Source organism: Rana temporaria, chromosome 12 (genome assembly GCF_905171775.1).
Source record: "Rana temporaria chromosome 12, aRanTem1.1, whole genome shotgun sequence".
NCBI classification, from domain to species: domain Eukaryota; kingdom Metazoa; phylum Chordata; class Amphibia; order Anura; family Ranidae; genus Rana; species Rana temporaria.
In genome coordinates this window covers 107,732,754-107,748,120 of record NC_053500.1, presented here as the reverse complement: position 1 = coordinate 107,748,120, position 15,367 = coordinate 107,732,754, and the positions used below count along the sequence as shown (strand labels likewise).

Here is a 15,367-nt window from a genome sequence, read left to right as displayed (position 1 = left end):
TTAACGTCAGATTCGGCGTCTGAATTTGCGGAGGAATCCGAATCGGGGAGCTCCCCGTTGCTCCCATCGGCCGCAATAATTTCATACGCCTCCTCAAGTGAAAATGATCGTTTAGCCATTGTTGTTGATGACACTGAAACGTGGCACTGATGACACTGACAGGTGTCACTGACGGCAAATGGCACGGGCAGATGGCACGGGCAGATGGCACGGGCAGATGGCACGGGCAGGTGGCACGGGCAGATGGCACGGGCAGATGGCACGGGCAGATGGCACGGGCAGATGGCACGGGCAGATGGCACAGGCAGATGGCACGGGCAGATGGCACAGGCAGATGGCACGGGCAGATGGCACGGGCAGATGGCACGGGCAGATGGCACTGATGGCAGATTGCACTGGCAGGTGGCACTGATGGCAGATTGCACTGGCAGGTAGCACTGATGGCAGATTGCACTGATGGCACAAGCAGGTGGCAGGGGCAGGTGGCACTGATGGCAGGGGCAGGTGGCACTGATGGCAGGGGCAGGTGGCACTGGCGATAATGCACTGGCAGGTAGCACTGGCAGGTGGCACTGGCTGATTGCACTGGCAGGTGGCACTGGCAGGGACTGTGGGCACTGATTTAACGTTTTAATGTCTTATTTTTCTTTCACTCACTTTTTTTTTTTACAACGATCTCTCTCTCTCCTCACACGCTGTCTGTGTGTGAGGAGAGAAAGCCGGCGATGAGAGATGATCTCATTTGTTTACATTTGAGATCATCTCTCTTTGGACGGCTGGATCGAGTGCTGAATGGCCGCTGTGATTGGCCATTCAGCACGATCTGTGATTGGCTGTGTCCAAGGGACACGGCCAACACAGTTTTTCCCCCGATGCGCGCTCGCGGGGACGCGCAGGAGCCAGGTAAGAACAGGACGTCAATTGACGTCCACCCGGCACTTCAGGTCCGCGCTGCGAACGTCTTTTGTCTATAGCGCGGATCTGAAGTGGTTAAAAAGATCATATTCATCATATTTACATTTAATAATTTTCAAATTGCATCAATGATTCAATTTGAAAATTATTAAATGTAAATATGATGAATATGATCTTTTTAATATGCAGCATGTCAGGGGGTAAATGTCCTGCACTGGTCATGGTAACTTATGTATTAATGTCCTGTGCACTGTGCAGGACATTTACCCCCCCTCCCCCCGCCGCTATGCTGCATATTAAAAAAATCACAGACAGTCATCAAAGTTAATAATCTTCAGACTGCATCATTCTGTATGCAGTCTGAAGATTATTAACTGTGATGACGGTCTGTGATTTTTTTAATATTCAGCATGGCGGCAGGGGGAGGGGGTAAATGTCCTACCTACACAGTTGCACTGGTCATAGTAACTCATGTATTAATGTCCTGCACTATGAGTTACCATGACCAGTGCAGGACATTTACCCCCTCCCCCCATGCTGCATATTAAAAAAAAAAAATCACAATGTCATTAGGGGAAAGTTCTTATCTTTATTCAGCAGTTCTGAGTCCCGACAATCTAATCTCCCCACGTCCTCTTCTATACAGATACCCTGGCTGAGTAATTTAATTGCCGAGAACCTCTGCACAAGGATTACTCCGCCTGAGCCTGAAAACCATCAAATAGTCCCTGCAGAGTAATCCTTGTGCTGCTGATCCCGGCAATTACATTACTCAGTGTATCTGTATAGAAGAGGACATTGGGGCTCAGATTAAATTGTCCGAACTGCTGTATAAGGATAAGAACAGTCCCCTACCAACTTTAACTACTAGTGTTCTTCCACCAGCTAAGCCACAGTACAGTTTGAATCATGTGTCTGGGTAGAAGGCGGAAGGAGACCCGGACACATGATTCAAACCCCGTACTATCCGGGTCAATCCCGTACAGGTGGCAACCCTAGGTAAATGTCCTGCACTGGTCAATGGTCATGGTAACTCATGTATTAATGTCCTGCGCAGTGCAGGGTGCTGTGTAATGTAAAGGGGGCCAGTGATGCAGGGTGCTGTGTAATGTAAAGGGGTCCAGTGATGCAGGGTGCTGTGTAGTGTAAAGGGTCCAGTGATGCAGGGTGCTGTGTAATGTAAAGGGTCCAGAGGTACAGGGTGCTGTGTAATGTAAAGGGGTCCAGTGATGCAGGGTGCTGTGTAATATAAAGGGGTCCAGTGATGCAGGGTGCTGTGTAATGTAAAGGGGGCCAGTGATGCATGGTGCTGTGTAATGTAAAGGGTCCAGTGATGCAGGGTGCTGTGTAATGTAAAGGGGTCCAGAGGTGCAAGGTGCTGTGTAATGTAAAGGGGTCCAGTGATGCAGGGTGCTGTGTAATGTAAAGGGGTCCAATGATGCAGGGTGCTGTGTAATGTAAAGGGGTCCAGAGGTGCAAGGTGTTGTGTAATGTAAAGGGGTCCAGTGATGCAGGGTGCTGTGTAATGTAAAGGGGTCTAGTGATGCATGGTGCTGTGTAATGTAAAGGGTCCAGTGATGCAGGGTGCTGTGTAATGTAAAGGGGTCCAGAGGTACAAGGTGCTGTGTAATGTAAAGGGGTCCAGTGATGCAGGGTGCTGTGTAATGTAAAGGGGTCCAGTGATGCAGGGTGCTGTGCAATGTAAAGGGGTCCAGTGATGCAGGGTCCTCTGGAATGTAAAGGGGTCCAGAGGTGCAAGGTGCTGTGTAATGTAAAGGGGTCCAGTGATGCAGGGTGCTGTGTAATGTAAAGGGGTCCAGTGATGCAGGGGGGGGACACACGTTGAATCCCCGCTATAACAGGCTAATTTTTAAGTTGATCATTTTGTACGGCCCCCGAATGATGTTACAAAAATCCAAATGGCCCTTGGCAGAAAAAAGGTTCCCCACCCCTGGTCTAAAAGTTTAAAAACGAAAGTGAAACTACAGGCACATTATATGATCAAATTTAATCTATTTTTAATAATTTTTAAAAATAATCAGTTAACTTTTATGTCTCTATACCCTGTAAACAGTAATTTCAGCAAAACATTTTTTTCCTTTAGTGACCCTTTAAGCTTGTCCATTTTTTTTTGTTGCTTTCCACGTATCTACTTTAGGGACAACATGTTCACTTGCTGTCTAACATATCCCACCCTTATTCAGGTGCCATTGTAACAAGATATTCAATGTAGTTTACCTTTCAGTGGCCATAATTTTATGGTTCATCGTTGCAATATTCAAATGAGAACATAAAGTAGCCACACGTCCCCTGGAAAGCCTTTGCTCAGGGCATTCCCAGCCAGCAGCCGACAAACAGACACTATTAAGAAATAACTCAGTGGAAGCTTTGTCTGGGGAATGGTTTTCAGTGTAGGTGTTTGTAAAGAATCAGTAACCCTGGATAAAGAAGCCTTCTAACCCAAACAATGGGGCGTTTGTCAGCCCTGCACCTAGAAATGAATGAGTATTACAGATAAGACTTATTTTTAGTGCGATAACTATGCTCTGACCAGACATACTATCCTCTATTATGTTGGCTGGGAGTGTAATGCTAATGGGACAGCTTTCTTGAAAAATTGAAACTTGTGACTCTTTTTTTACTATTGTAGCACCCTTCTATTTAGGCTGCTAGGTAAATGTACCGTATTTGCTGGCATATAAGATGACTGGGCGTATAAGACGACCACCTAATTTTCCAGCTAAAATGCTGGTTTTGGGATATACTCCCTGTATAAGACAACCCCTCACTGTGCCATTATACATGCCTCACTGTGCCATTATACATGCCTCACTGTGCCATTATACATGCCTCACTGTGCCAGTATACATGCCTCACTGTGCCAGTATGCCTGCCTCACTGTGCCAGTATGCCTGCCTCACTGTGCCATTATGCCTGTCTCACTGTGCCATTATGCCTGCCTCACTGTGCCATTATGCCTGCCTTGACGATCTTCCTACCTTCTTCTGTTTGCAGAGTTTCTCAGGCTGCGGCAGTCCATTATTCAAAAGCCGCGCTTCCGTCCTCAGGCTGTTCCGTGATAGGCGGAACATTAATTTTCCCAGCAGAGCCTCTGTTCAGTGTTCCGCCTATCACGGATGTCCTCTCGGCCGAGGCCGAGGATGAGAATGAGAAGGCATCCGTGATAGGCGGAACACTGAACAGAGGCTCTGCTGGGAAAACTAGTGTTCCGCCTATCACGGAACAGTCTGAGGAGGAGGCGCGACTTTTGAATAATGGACTGCGGCAGCCTGAGAAACTCTGCAAACAGAAGAAGGTAGGAATATCGTCGAGGCAGGCATACTGGCACAGTGAGGCAGGCATAATGGCACAGTGAGACAGGTATAATGGCACAGTGAGGCAGGCATACTGGCACAGTGAGGCATGTATAATGGCACAGTGAGGCATGTATAATGGCACAGTGAGGCATGTATAATGGCACAGTGAGGGGTCGGGGGAGCCATCACCGCCAGGAGAAAACAGTGATTATCGCTAGAGGCTATAGCAGCCATTTGCATTAATCCGAAGCAAATTCAGCAGGCTGGTTGCACCCAAGTTGATCGATCAACTTCGAACATTCTGCCTGACAATGAACCGTGTATGACCAGCCTTTCTGTAACCAGAGGAGCAGTAATTGTTTGGTCTGGTCTGTTCAGAGTTTCACAGGCTGGCAGTTTGATTGCTTCCCCTTGCCTTTAGAAGCAATTTCTAAAGCTTGGGGAGGGAAAATTCAAATAACCAGCCTCAACATTGATCAGGGCCTAGCCAGTCCCTGGAGAGGAGTGCTCAGATGGTGGCTGGGAAGCTGATAATTAGTGTGGAAGCCTGGAGAGATTGTCTTTCCCCAGCGAGGAGAGTTCCATGCCTCAAGGGGCTAATGCCCCCAAAGCAGCCTGTGGAATGTGTTGTTGTTCTGTGTGGTCTCAGCAGTGACAGAGCTGTAATCTGGAAGTGAGCTGGAACTGACAACAAGAATTCCCTAAAGGGATCTGGTCTAGAGAAGAACTATCTAATCACTGGGTTGTGTCTGGATGAGGCTGGGAGGTGGCAGCTGTCCTGGGGACCTATGAGTAATGACCCTGAATTGGTTCCTGGTTGTCAGCTTCTCCCTTCACTGTCCAATAACTGACTGGGGCAGGCCCAGAATAACTGGGGTTTAGAAAAAGCAGGTTCAACCATTTGGTCATCAAAGAGAGGACAGTTAGGCCTTGTACACACAGTCGTTCCAAACCGATGAGAATGGTCCGACGGGCCATTTCCATCGGTTCACCGCTGAAGTGGCCTGATGTGCGTACACACCATCGTTCCAAAAACCGATCGGGTCAGAACGCGGTGACGTCAAACACACGACGTGCTGAATAAAATGAAGTTCAATGCTTCCAAGCATGCGTCGACTTGATTCCGAGCATGCGCAGGTTTTGAACCGATGCTTTTCTGTACTAACCATCGGTTTGGACCGATTGGGCAGCGGTCCATCGGTTCGGTTTTGAAGCATGTTTTAAAATTTTGGACCGAAGGAAAACAGACCAATGGGCTATACACACGGTCGGTTTGGACCGATGAAACTGAACCTCGGTCCATTCTCATCGGTTTTGTCCGACCGTGTGTACGGGGCCTCAGAAGCTGAAAATTTCGGGATCGTAGATGAACATTGCAGCAAAAATTGTTCTTATTAATTTCCCAGAATTTTAATCGTATTTTTCGGTGGAGTTCAGCTTTAAATGTAATGTCCATTTAGGAAAGGTTATGATTTTTTTTTAAATCTAACCCATCAAATAGATATTTATGTTTTTCTTTGTTTTTTATTTATTTTTTATTTTGCAGATGATGAAGATTTCTCATTTAAATATGTGCCAGGAAAACTACGGGGCAGTGACTTTGAGAAAATGCTGACAAAGGATGAATTAGAGGAGGAGCAGAGGTAAAAACGTTTCTCCACAACCCCTTGAATTAATGTGACACTACTGCCTGACTTCTGTATATCGAGTGTCAAATTGTTTATTATTATACTTAAAGGGGTTGTAAAGGTAAAAAAAAAAATCCCTAAATAGCTTCCTTTACCTTCGTGCAGTCCTCCTTCACTTACCTCATCCTTCCATTTTGCTTTTAAATGTCCTTATTTCTTCTGAGAAATCCTCACCTTCTGTTCTTCTGTCTGTAACTACACACAGTAATGCAAGGCTTTCTCCCTGGTGTGGAGAAAGCCTCTTGAGGGGGGGAGGGGGCGAGCAGGAGGGCCAGGACGCTCTCTACTTTGCAGATAGAGAAAGGAGCTGTGTGTTAGTGGGCGTCCTGACTCTCCTGCTCGCCCCCTCCCCCCTCAAGAGGCTTTCTCCACACCAGGGAGAAAGCCTTGCATTACTGTGTGGAGTTACAGACAGAAGAACAGAAAGTGAGGATTTCTCTGAAGAAATAAGGACATTTAAAAGCAAAATCGAAGGATGAGGTAAGTGAAGGAGGACTGCACTAAGGTAAAGGAAGCTATTTAGGGAAAACATTTTTTACCTTTACAACCCCTTTAAAGCGGAACTAAACTCTGCTATCATTTTCATCCAAGGAAGCTGCCATCTCGACCCGGTCATTCAACTGCCATGCTGCCACACATGTGATCAGTTATGACACCGTCCATTTGATGGTTCGACAGATTGGTTGAGAACACAACCAATGTGACAGTCACATTCCCGGGATGTGCCAGGAATATAACTGTTTTTTTTAACCTGTTATCGATGGGTTTAGTTCCACTTTCAATCAACCTTTTTTCTTGCATGGGTAAATCACAGGTTCACTTTGACATTTGTCCTTTAAAAATACGCTAAGGACTAATTCACACGTCTTAATTGACCTTGGTGCCGCATGTATAACTGCGGGTACTTGTGGCTGGAATTCCCGGTGTTCTGGTTAGCAATGGTTATTCAACTTGTTCTGAACTGATTGACAGGGTAACAGTTGACGGGTCTGTTCACTGCAGTGAACACGTGTCCACATGTATCTGCACATTCAGCATATACCTTCAGGTAAGGACAGATGCCTGCCCCTGGACACAGATAGATGATCGCTGATTGGATCACCAGGATCCCAGGTATTCACAGGTATACGGTACTTGCTACACCATGGTTGCTTAGAATGTGTGAATGAGGCTTAGAATCCAGTGTCTTCTCGTCCTGCAATCCTTCATTGCATCTCTTTTGTAAAAGTGTTCTTTAAAGTCCAACTCCAGGAATTAGAGAAAATCTACTCTTGCAGTGACTCCCCCCCATACTGCAGGGATTAAATGCTCATCATGTCTAGAAGTCCCGGAATAAGGAGAACTACTTACCTTAGTCCATGCTCCACTAGGATCCTTCCAGTGGTCCCCCTTAGCCTCCCGTTTCAGCTGCTTTTGACCACAGTTGCACGCGCACACCCACCACATACAATTCTGGCTTAATAGCCAAGGGACTGTCATAAGCAGGGCTTTTTTTTCAGCTGGAACTTGGTGAAACTGAGTTCCACCACCTCTAGCTCAGGCCCTCTGCTTCCTGTTCTCCTCTATCGCTTGTAAACACAGAAGTCTGGCTTCTGTGTTTACAAGTGACAGTTTGGGCCAGATTCTCAAAGGGCTTACGACGGCGCAACGCCATTTGCGCCGTCGTAAGTCCTAATCTGGCCGGGCGTATCTATGCGACTGATTCTTAGAATCAGTTACGCATAGATATCCATTAGATCCATTAGATCTGCAGGCGTAAGGCTCTTACGCTGTCAGATCTTAGATGCAATTTTTTTCCCGCCGCTAGGTGTCGCCGACGTCGTTTTCCCCGTCGTCTATGCAAATTAGCTATTTACGCGAGATTCCCGAACGTACGCGTGGTCGACGCAGTGAATTTACGACGTTTCCGTAGCATTTGCGACGCATAAAGTTGCCCCTGCTATATGAGGGGCAACCAATGTTAAGTATGGCCGTCGTTCCCGCGTCGAAATTTAAAAATGTACGTCGTTTGCGAAAGTCGTCCGTGAATGGCGCTGGACGAAACCAATGACATCCTTGCTACAGGCAAGTGCTTTGTGAATCAAGCAGTTGCCCGTAAAACTTGCGGCCGCTTAGCGTAAACGACATACGTTACGCCCGCATAGTTTTACGCCAGTATACGAGAATCTGGCCCAGTTTGTCTCGCAATGGCTCCTACTGAGTGCAAGATGGGTGCAAGGGAGATGCAGGTGCCCAGGGTACACTGCAGATGCCCACACTCCCACTGGATGATATCCCTGCATCCTACCCATTTAAGACCCTCCCACTGTTAGTGAAATTTGACCACACCCACAATGTGATGCGGTTTGGAGGGTGAGAGGGGGTTTTGGGGGGTTGTGTTTGAATTCCTGTACCTATTTTCTGGGGAAAAAAAGCCTTGGTCATAAGTAATAATGCTTGTTTCTGTAACCCCTGGAAATAACAAGCATTTAACCCTTGAAGCACAGCGGAGGGCCACTGCAAGTGTCAATTTTTTCTAATATCTGAAGTTAGGCGTTAACAATGTTATAAGTGCTATTACAAACTTACTATATGTTTGTGTTTTGGCTAGTATATATTTGTAATGAGTCGCTACAATTCCCCCTTCAAGAGCTTGCAATCTAATCTTAGTTACTGAACTACAAATAATATACTCTTTGAGTGTTAATTCCATAAATCTTGGCATTACTGCATTCATGTTAAAAAAAATCCTTAGCATGTCTTAATAGTTATATTTACCCTATTTTGACAGGTCATTGAAATGAAAGGCTTTGTCAGTAGTAATTTATATCTATCTAACATACAAAGTATTGTGTCCAGTTACAGTCTTTTGCTTCTTGCCAAGGGCGTCTGCCTGGAACCATCTACAGATTATTCACACAGATAAAACATTCCACTGGGCTTATATAATAAGTGTGATAGGATGATGATGTGCAACGTATGCTATGTATTTAGGTACCTATTAAAGTGTCACGTCACAATATTTTATATTTATTTATATGGGAGGTGCCAGCATCCTAATTACCTCCATTAACCTCTTTATTTTCCCGAGACTCAAGCAGCGAGATCTCTGCATCAGAGCTATACCTTCTCCAACCTGCTATGGCTGTAACAAATCATGTACTCTTTTCTGGAAAATGCAGGAAAATAATTGAAACTCTCCTACTTGGTTACTTGGCTTTTACAATGGCTGTTGCGGTGGTAGCACTTGGAATTCTGTTTGAGGGATCCCACTGCCAGTGTTGTGGGGATGTTAGAAGATAGTTGGTGATTCAATCCACCAGTGGCCACCCATGACTTACAGTGCCTTAAACATAAAAAGGCGACAGCCACCATTAACCTCCTGGGTGGTGTTCCCGAGTCTGACTCGGGGTGAGATTTTTGGGCTAGGATCGGTAACCCCGAGTCAGACTCGGGCTCGCCTCGCTGGATCCACAGGGAGTGTTTACTTACCTTGTCCCTGGATCCAGCGATGCCACCGCGCTGTGTGAGCGAGCGGGACCTCGCTCGATTCACACAGCGTCCTCCTGTGCCGCCGATCTCCGTTTCCCTGCGACGTTACGACGCACGGGGACGGAGAACGGCGCCAAATTTAAAAAAGTAAACAAACACATTACATACAGTATACTGTAATCTTATAGATTACAGTACTGTATGTAAAAAAAACACCCCCCCCTTGTCCCTAGTGGTCTGTCCAGTGTCCTGCATGTCATTTTATATAATAAAAACCTTTTTTTCTCCCTGCAAACTGTAGATTGTCCATAGCAACCAAAAGTGTCCCTTTATGTCAAAAATAGTTTTAGATCAGCTAGAAAACAGCGATAATAAATTATAATCACTTGCAGAATTGTGCGATAGCGATTTGTGGGGAAATTTGTCATAAAAAAAAAAAAATAATGACAACGACAATTCTGCAACTGAGCAAATTTCAGTGATTTTGATTTGATTACATTATTGAATAATTTTTATTATAATTATATTATTATTTGTTATAATCATTTATAGTTATTTATTATATTATAATTTATAATTTTGTTTTTAAAAAAATGTCATACCCGGGATGCCTATTAGAATCTTGTTTGGTCAGATTTAAGTGAGTTATTTCTAAAAATTACAGGCCTACAATATAAAACGCCAAATTTCCTTGCAAATAATGGTACCGCTTTCAGCATGTTTTTTCTGAAAGAATCATACCGCCAGGGAGGTTAAAGTATTCATACCCCTTGAAATTTTCCACATTTTGTCATGTTACAACCAAAAATGTAAATGTATTTTATTGGGATTTTATGTGATAGACCAACACAAAGTGGCACATAATTATGGAGTGGAAGGAAAATGATAAATGGTTTTCATTTTTTTTTTACAAATAAATATTCAAAGTCAATACTTTGTAGAACCACCCTTCCCTTCAATTACAGCTGCAAGTCTTTTTGGGTATGTCTCTACCAACGTTGCACATTTAGAGAGTGTCATTTTTGCCCATTTTTCTTTGTAAAAAAAAAAAGAAAGAACTCAAGCTCTGTCAGTTTGGATGGAAAGTGTATGTGAACAACAATTTTCAAGTCTTGCCACAGATTCTCAATTAGATTTAGGTCTGGTCTTTGACTGGGACATTCGAACACATGTATATATTTCGATCTAAAACATTCCATTGTAGCTTTGGCTGTATGTTTAGGTTTTCTTCTGAGATTTCCCTTTATTTGGCTCCATCATTCTTCCCAATAACTCTGACCAGCATCCATGTCCCTGCTGAAGAAAAGCCACCCCACAAAATGATGCTGCCACCATAATTTTTAATGGTGGGGACGGTGTGTTTCAGGTGCAGTGTTCGTTTTCTGCCACACATAGCGTTTTGCTTCTAGGCCAAAAAGTACAATTTTGATCTTATCTGACCAGAGCACCTTCTTCCACATGTTTGCTGTGTCCCCCACATGGCTTCCCGCACACTGAACTTTTTATGGCTTTCTTTAAACAATGGCTTTCTTCTTTCCACTCTTCCTTAAAGGCCAGATTTGTGGAGTGCGTGACTAATAGTTGTCCTGTGGACAGATTCTCCCACCCAGGGCTGGACTGGGACACAAATTTGGCCCTGGACTTCATCCAGACTGGCCCACTTTGACAGGTCTCTCCCACAGCGGCTGGACAACTCCTGCACCCCCCTGGCCACCCAAGCCCCCTCTCCCTCTTCACTAGCCACTAGCTGTTTTACTTTATTAGAGTAGAATGGCTGGTACTGGTACACTTATAGGCAGTACCAGCTAGACATTATTTCACCCGGGGCAAAGAATCAGTTCAGTGCCCCCCCTTATGGGAAAAGATTAGGCAGAAGTGAGAAACTCCCAGGCCATAGCTGTTGAGTCAGCTGTCTGTCCCCTGCCCCATGCTCCTCTGTCCCCCCCCTGCTCCTCTGGTCCTCCCCCTGCTTCTTTGTTCCCCCCAGGTGAGCGCTGTGGGCAGGGAGAGGAGGTGAGCGCTGCGGGAAGGGAGAGACAGAGGAGCAGAGGGGGGTGGCGGTCGGCTGTCACTGAAGCCGGCCCACTGAGCCATTGGCCCACCGGGAAACTCCCTGTAGTCCCAATAGCCAGTCCATCCCTGCTCCCACCTGAGCTGTGGATCTCTGCAGCTTCTCCAGATTTACCATGGGCCTCTTGGCTTCTTCTCTGAATAATGCTCTCCTTGCCCGGCCTGTCAGTTTAGGTGGACGGCCATGTCTTGGTAGGTTTGCAGTTGTGCCATACTCTTTACATTTTGATGGATTGAACAGTGCTCCGTGAGATGTTCAAAGCTTGAGATTTTTTTTTATAACCTAAACCTGCTTTAAACTTCTCCACAACTTTTTCCCTGACCTGTCTGGTGTGTTCCTTGGCCTTCATGGTGCTGTTTGTTCACTAAGGTTCTCTAACAAACCTATGAGGGCTTCACAGAACAGCTGTACTTATACTGAGATTAAATTACACACAGGTGGACTTTATTTACTAATTAGGTGACTTCTGAAGGCAATCAGTTCCACTAGATTTTAGGTAGGGGTATCAGAGTAAAGGGGGCTGAATACAAATGCACGGCACACTTTTCTTTCCAATTCACAATCATTTGCCACTTTGTGTTGGTCTACCACATAAATTCCCAATAAAATGCAATTACGTTTTTGGTTGTAACATGACAAAATTTGGAAAATTTCAAGGAGTATGGATACTTTTTCAAGGCACTGTAGGTGGAATGACCCATTTAGAGCACAGGTGAATTTTTATGTTAAAGTTTGGTATCCCCCCCAACACTCCTTCCATTACAGATGTTTACTTACCTCTGTTGCAGAGCTGCAGCCTTTGGTTACTCTTTGGTTACACCAGTCCTATGATAGCATTGACCCTGTAGGTTCGAATGACAAATCTCAATATGTGGCACAATTAGCCCTATGGGGGCTCAATCTCAAAATGTGGCACATTCAGGCCTATGGGGGCTCAACATACAGGTGTGGCAAGTGCTGACACAGCTGTAAACAACGGAGGAGGCCTCAGCTCTGCAACACAGGCAAGTAAGAAGCTTCAGAGGATTTGTAGTGTCGTTTAAGCTGGGGTTTGTGTTACCAAAAACTTGTCTAGCTGTGTATTTCCAGCCAAAACTTTTTAAGATTAGTTTTGGATAAAATGCAGAAAGAAAAGAAAGCCTGTTGGGTTTTTACTGCTATCAATATCTTCGATAGAGAGATTTCCTATCACTTACTGTCCCTGTGGCAACAGTTTCTTCACTACAGCGCAAACAGCAATACCATTTGCATTTAGTACCTTTCCTTGTGTACTGGTCCAAATCATTTGGTGGAGGGGGGATTATGGTGTGCGGCTGTTTTTCAGGGGTTGGGCTTGGCTCCTTAGTTCCAGTGAAAGGGAACTCTTAAATCCCCATGAACTGTACACTTACTACTTTACATTGTAACAAACTGTAATTTCTTTGGTGTTGTCACATAAGATATATAAATATATAAAATATTTACAAAAATGTGAGGGGTGTACACACTTTTGTGAGATACTGTATGTGAACAAATAGAAGAATAGCACTCACATTGCCAACATCCGTAAAGAAAAAGAAAAAAATAGGGGTATGAACCCTAATCGGACTTTCAGCGGCACAGTAAACAATAGAGATGTATAAAAAATATATAAATGTTTAATAGAAAAAGAAAACCACATATATAACATAGGATACAAGGACAATACAAGAATTAAAAATCATACATATAAATGATGAGAACCCAAATGCATCAAAGCGTTTCGCCTTGAGGGCTTCTTCAGGACACAAATTCAGGAAAACAGTAATTGTAGAGGCAAGAAAGGGATCTCACTCTTACAAATACGTTTCTTGGTTAGCATGTGGCCAAACCAAACATCTAATAGAGCCCTCTCTTTGTGCTTTCCCTTGGGGATTACCTTGAACCTGTCCAGTATAATAATAGTCACTACTTGGGGATCTGTATTGTATATGCCTCTTGAGCCATGGATCCCAGCTTATTGATATTTTGAATTATCACTTTGACGTCCTATATTTCGGCTTGTCGGCTGAAAAGGAAGACATTCTTCTTATATCCATTTTCTCCATTTATGACTTTTGTAGTCATATACACCGGCTATTTGGAAATTACAATTGGTCTCTCCATTTTTGCTTCGCCCAGCATTGCACCTTCTTTTCGTGGCTGGTTTTCTTCTCTATTGGATGTTTGGTTTGGCCACATGCTAACCAAGAAACACATTTGTAAGAGTGAGATCCCTTTCTTGCCTCTACAATTACTGTTTTCCTGAATTTGCGTCCTAAAGAAGCCCTCAAGGCGAAACACGTTGATGCATTCGGATTCTCATCATTTATATATATTCATATGTATGATTTAAAATTCTTGTATTGTCCTTGTATCCTATGTTATATATGTGGTTTTCTTTTTCTATTAAACATTTATATATTTTGTATACACTCTATTGTTTTTTTTTTGAAAAATATTTTTATTGAAGAATTTTCAAACACAAGACATAATACAGTTAGACAATACAGGACATGGACAGCTCAACGTCATACAGTTCTTCATGAGATACAGCTGATACATCAGCAAGACAGTAACCCTTGCAAGCTAGATATGGTAACATACTGAGGTTTGTATCAACCGACATATTCAAGGGAGGAGGTGGTGGGGGGGGGGAGGGGAAAGTCTCATCCACCTAGAAGCAGAAAAGCAAAGAAAAAAGAGAGAAAAGAGAAAGGAATGAAAGAATGTCTTATCCAGCAGTCTCTGGCTCCTCCACCCAGACCCGCCATATCTTTTCATATTTTTGCGGACATCCGCGGTTGGCATATGTGTCTTTATATAGGGGAAGGCTGTTGTTTACCAGGCGCCGCCACTGTACCAGGGATGGGGGTGAGGGTTTTTTCCAATGCATGGCCACATTTTTACGGGCATAGAAGAGCAGTACGCTCACTAGTGTGCGTTTGGCTGAGGTTCGGACAACGTTGTCTATGATGCCCAGAAGGCATACCTCCATAGTCAAGGGCAAGTTAGTCCCAGCAATTTTGTTGGTCAGTTCCAGCACCGCCTCCCAATAATGCACCACCTCTGGGCACTGCCAGAAAATATGCGAAAAGTCGCCTGGGGAGGTGCCACAGCGCCAACACTCCTGTGAGTGCGTGGGGTTCATTTTGTGCAGCCTGTGGGGGGTAAAGTATGCCCTATGCACTATTTTGTATTGCACCAGCCTGTCACGAACTGACACCAACGTGGAGAAGGGAAGGTCCCAAATGTCATCCCAGTCGTCTGCATCTAGTGTGGGAATGTCCGTTTGCCACCTGGCTCGCAGCCCGTCAAGGGGAGGGAGGGACACAAAGAGTAGGAAGGAGTATACGTGCGAGGTGGGCTTCACACCACAGTCAAATCTAAGTGTCCTCTCCAACTCCGACTGGGCCACGATACAGGAGACAAAGGGAACTGCGCTGAGAAAGCGTGTGATAGTTGTAAGTAACGAAAACGATAGTGAGAGGGCAGATTAAATTCAGATGAAAGCTCGGCAAAGGTTTTCAGCGCGTTCTGCGAAACAATATGCGATATCAGTTTCACGCCATGCTTTGACCATGCAAGGGGATCTAATAGTCTGTAAAAATGGTCCAAGGAAGGGTTTTTCCAGATCGGGGCATTGGGTGAAATTTCAGTGGGCTTACATTTTTCAATGGCCAGGCCGGTTCGCCATGCCCGCAGGGTGGTGGTCATAGAGGGGGTCAGAGAGTAAGCGCGCGGGGGCCCCTGAAAAGCAAATTGCTGAAGGGCCTCCATCGAGCCAACCACCGATGCCTCAAGAGCAGTGGAGGTATTTGTACCATCCGGCTTCAGCCACCAGGCCGCCGTTACCAGCTGGGCGGCGAGGTAGTACTTGTGGCAGTCAGGGAATGCCATCCCACCCT

General features: G+C 45.0%; 1 protein-coding gene across 4 annotated transcripts in view; it reads left to right on the top strand.

The window, feature by feature from the left end:
• The window catches only part of MXRA7 (matrix remodeling associated 7), a 108,481-nt gene that overhangs the window by 69,398 nt on the left and 23,716 nt on the right, over nucleotides 1–15,367 (top strand). For all 4 annotated transcript variants that reach the window (XR_005744386.1, XM_040330108.1, XM_040330110.1 and 1 more), the window contains exon 3: nucleotides 5,779–5,875. Coding sequence is in view for 3 of the 4 variants with exons in the window: in XM_040330108.1 (XP_040186042.1) it covers nucleotides 5,779–5,875 (97 nt within the window). In the remaining variant the exon portion in view is untranslated. The remainder of the gene's footprint in view (nucleotides 1–5,778; nucleotides 5,876–15,367) is intronic.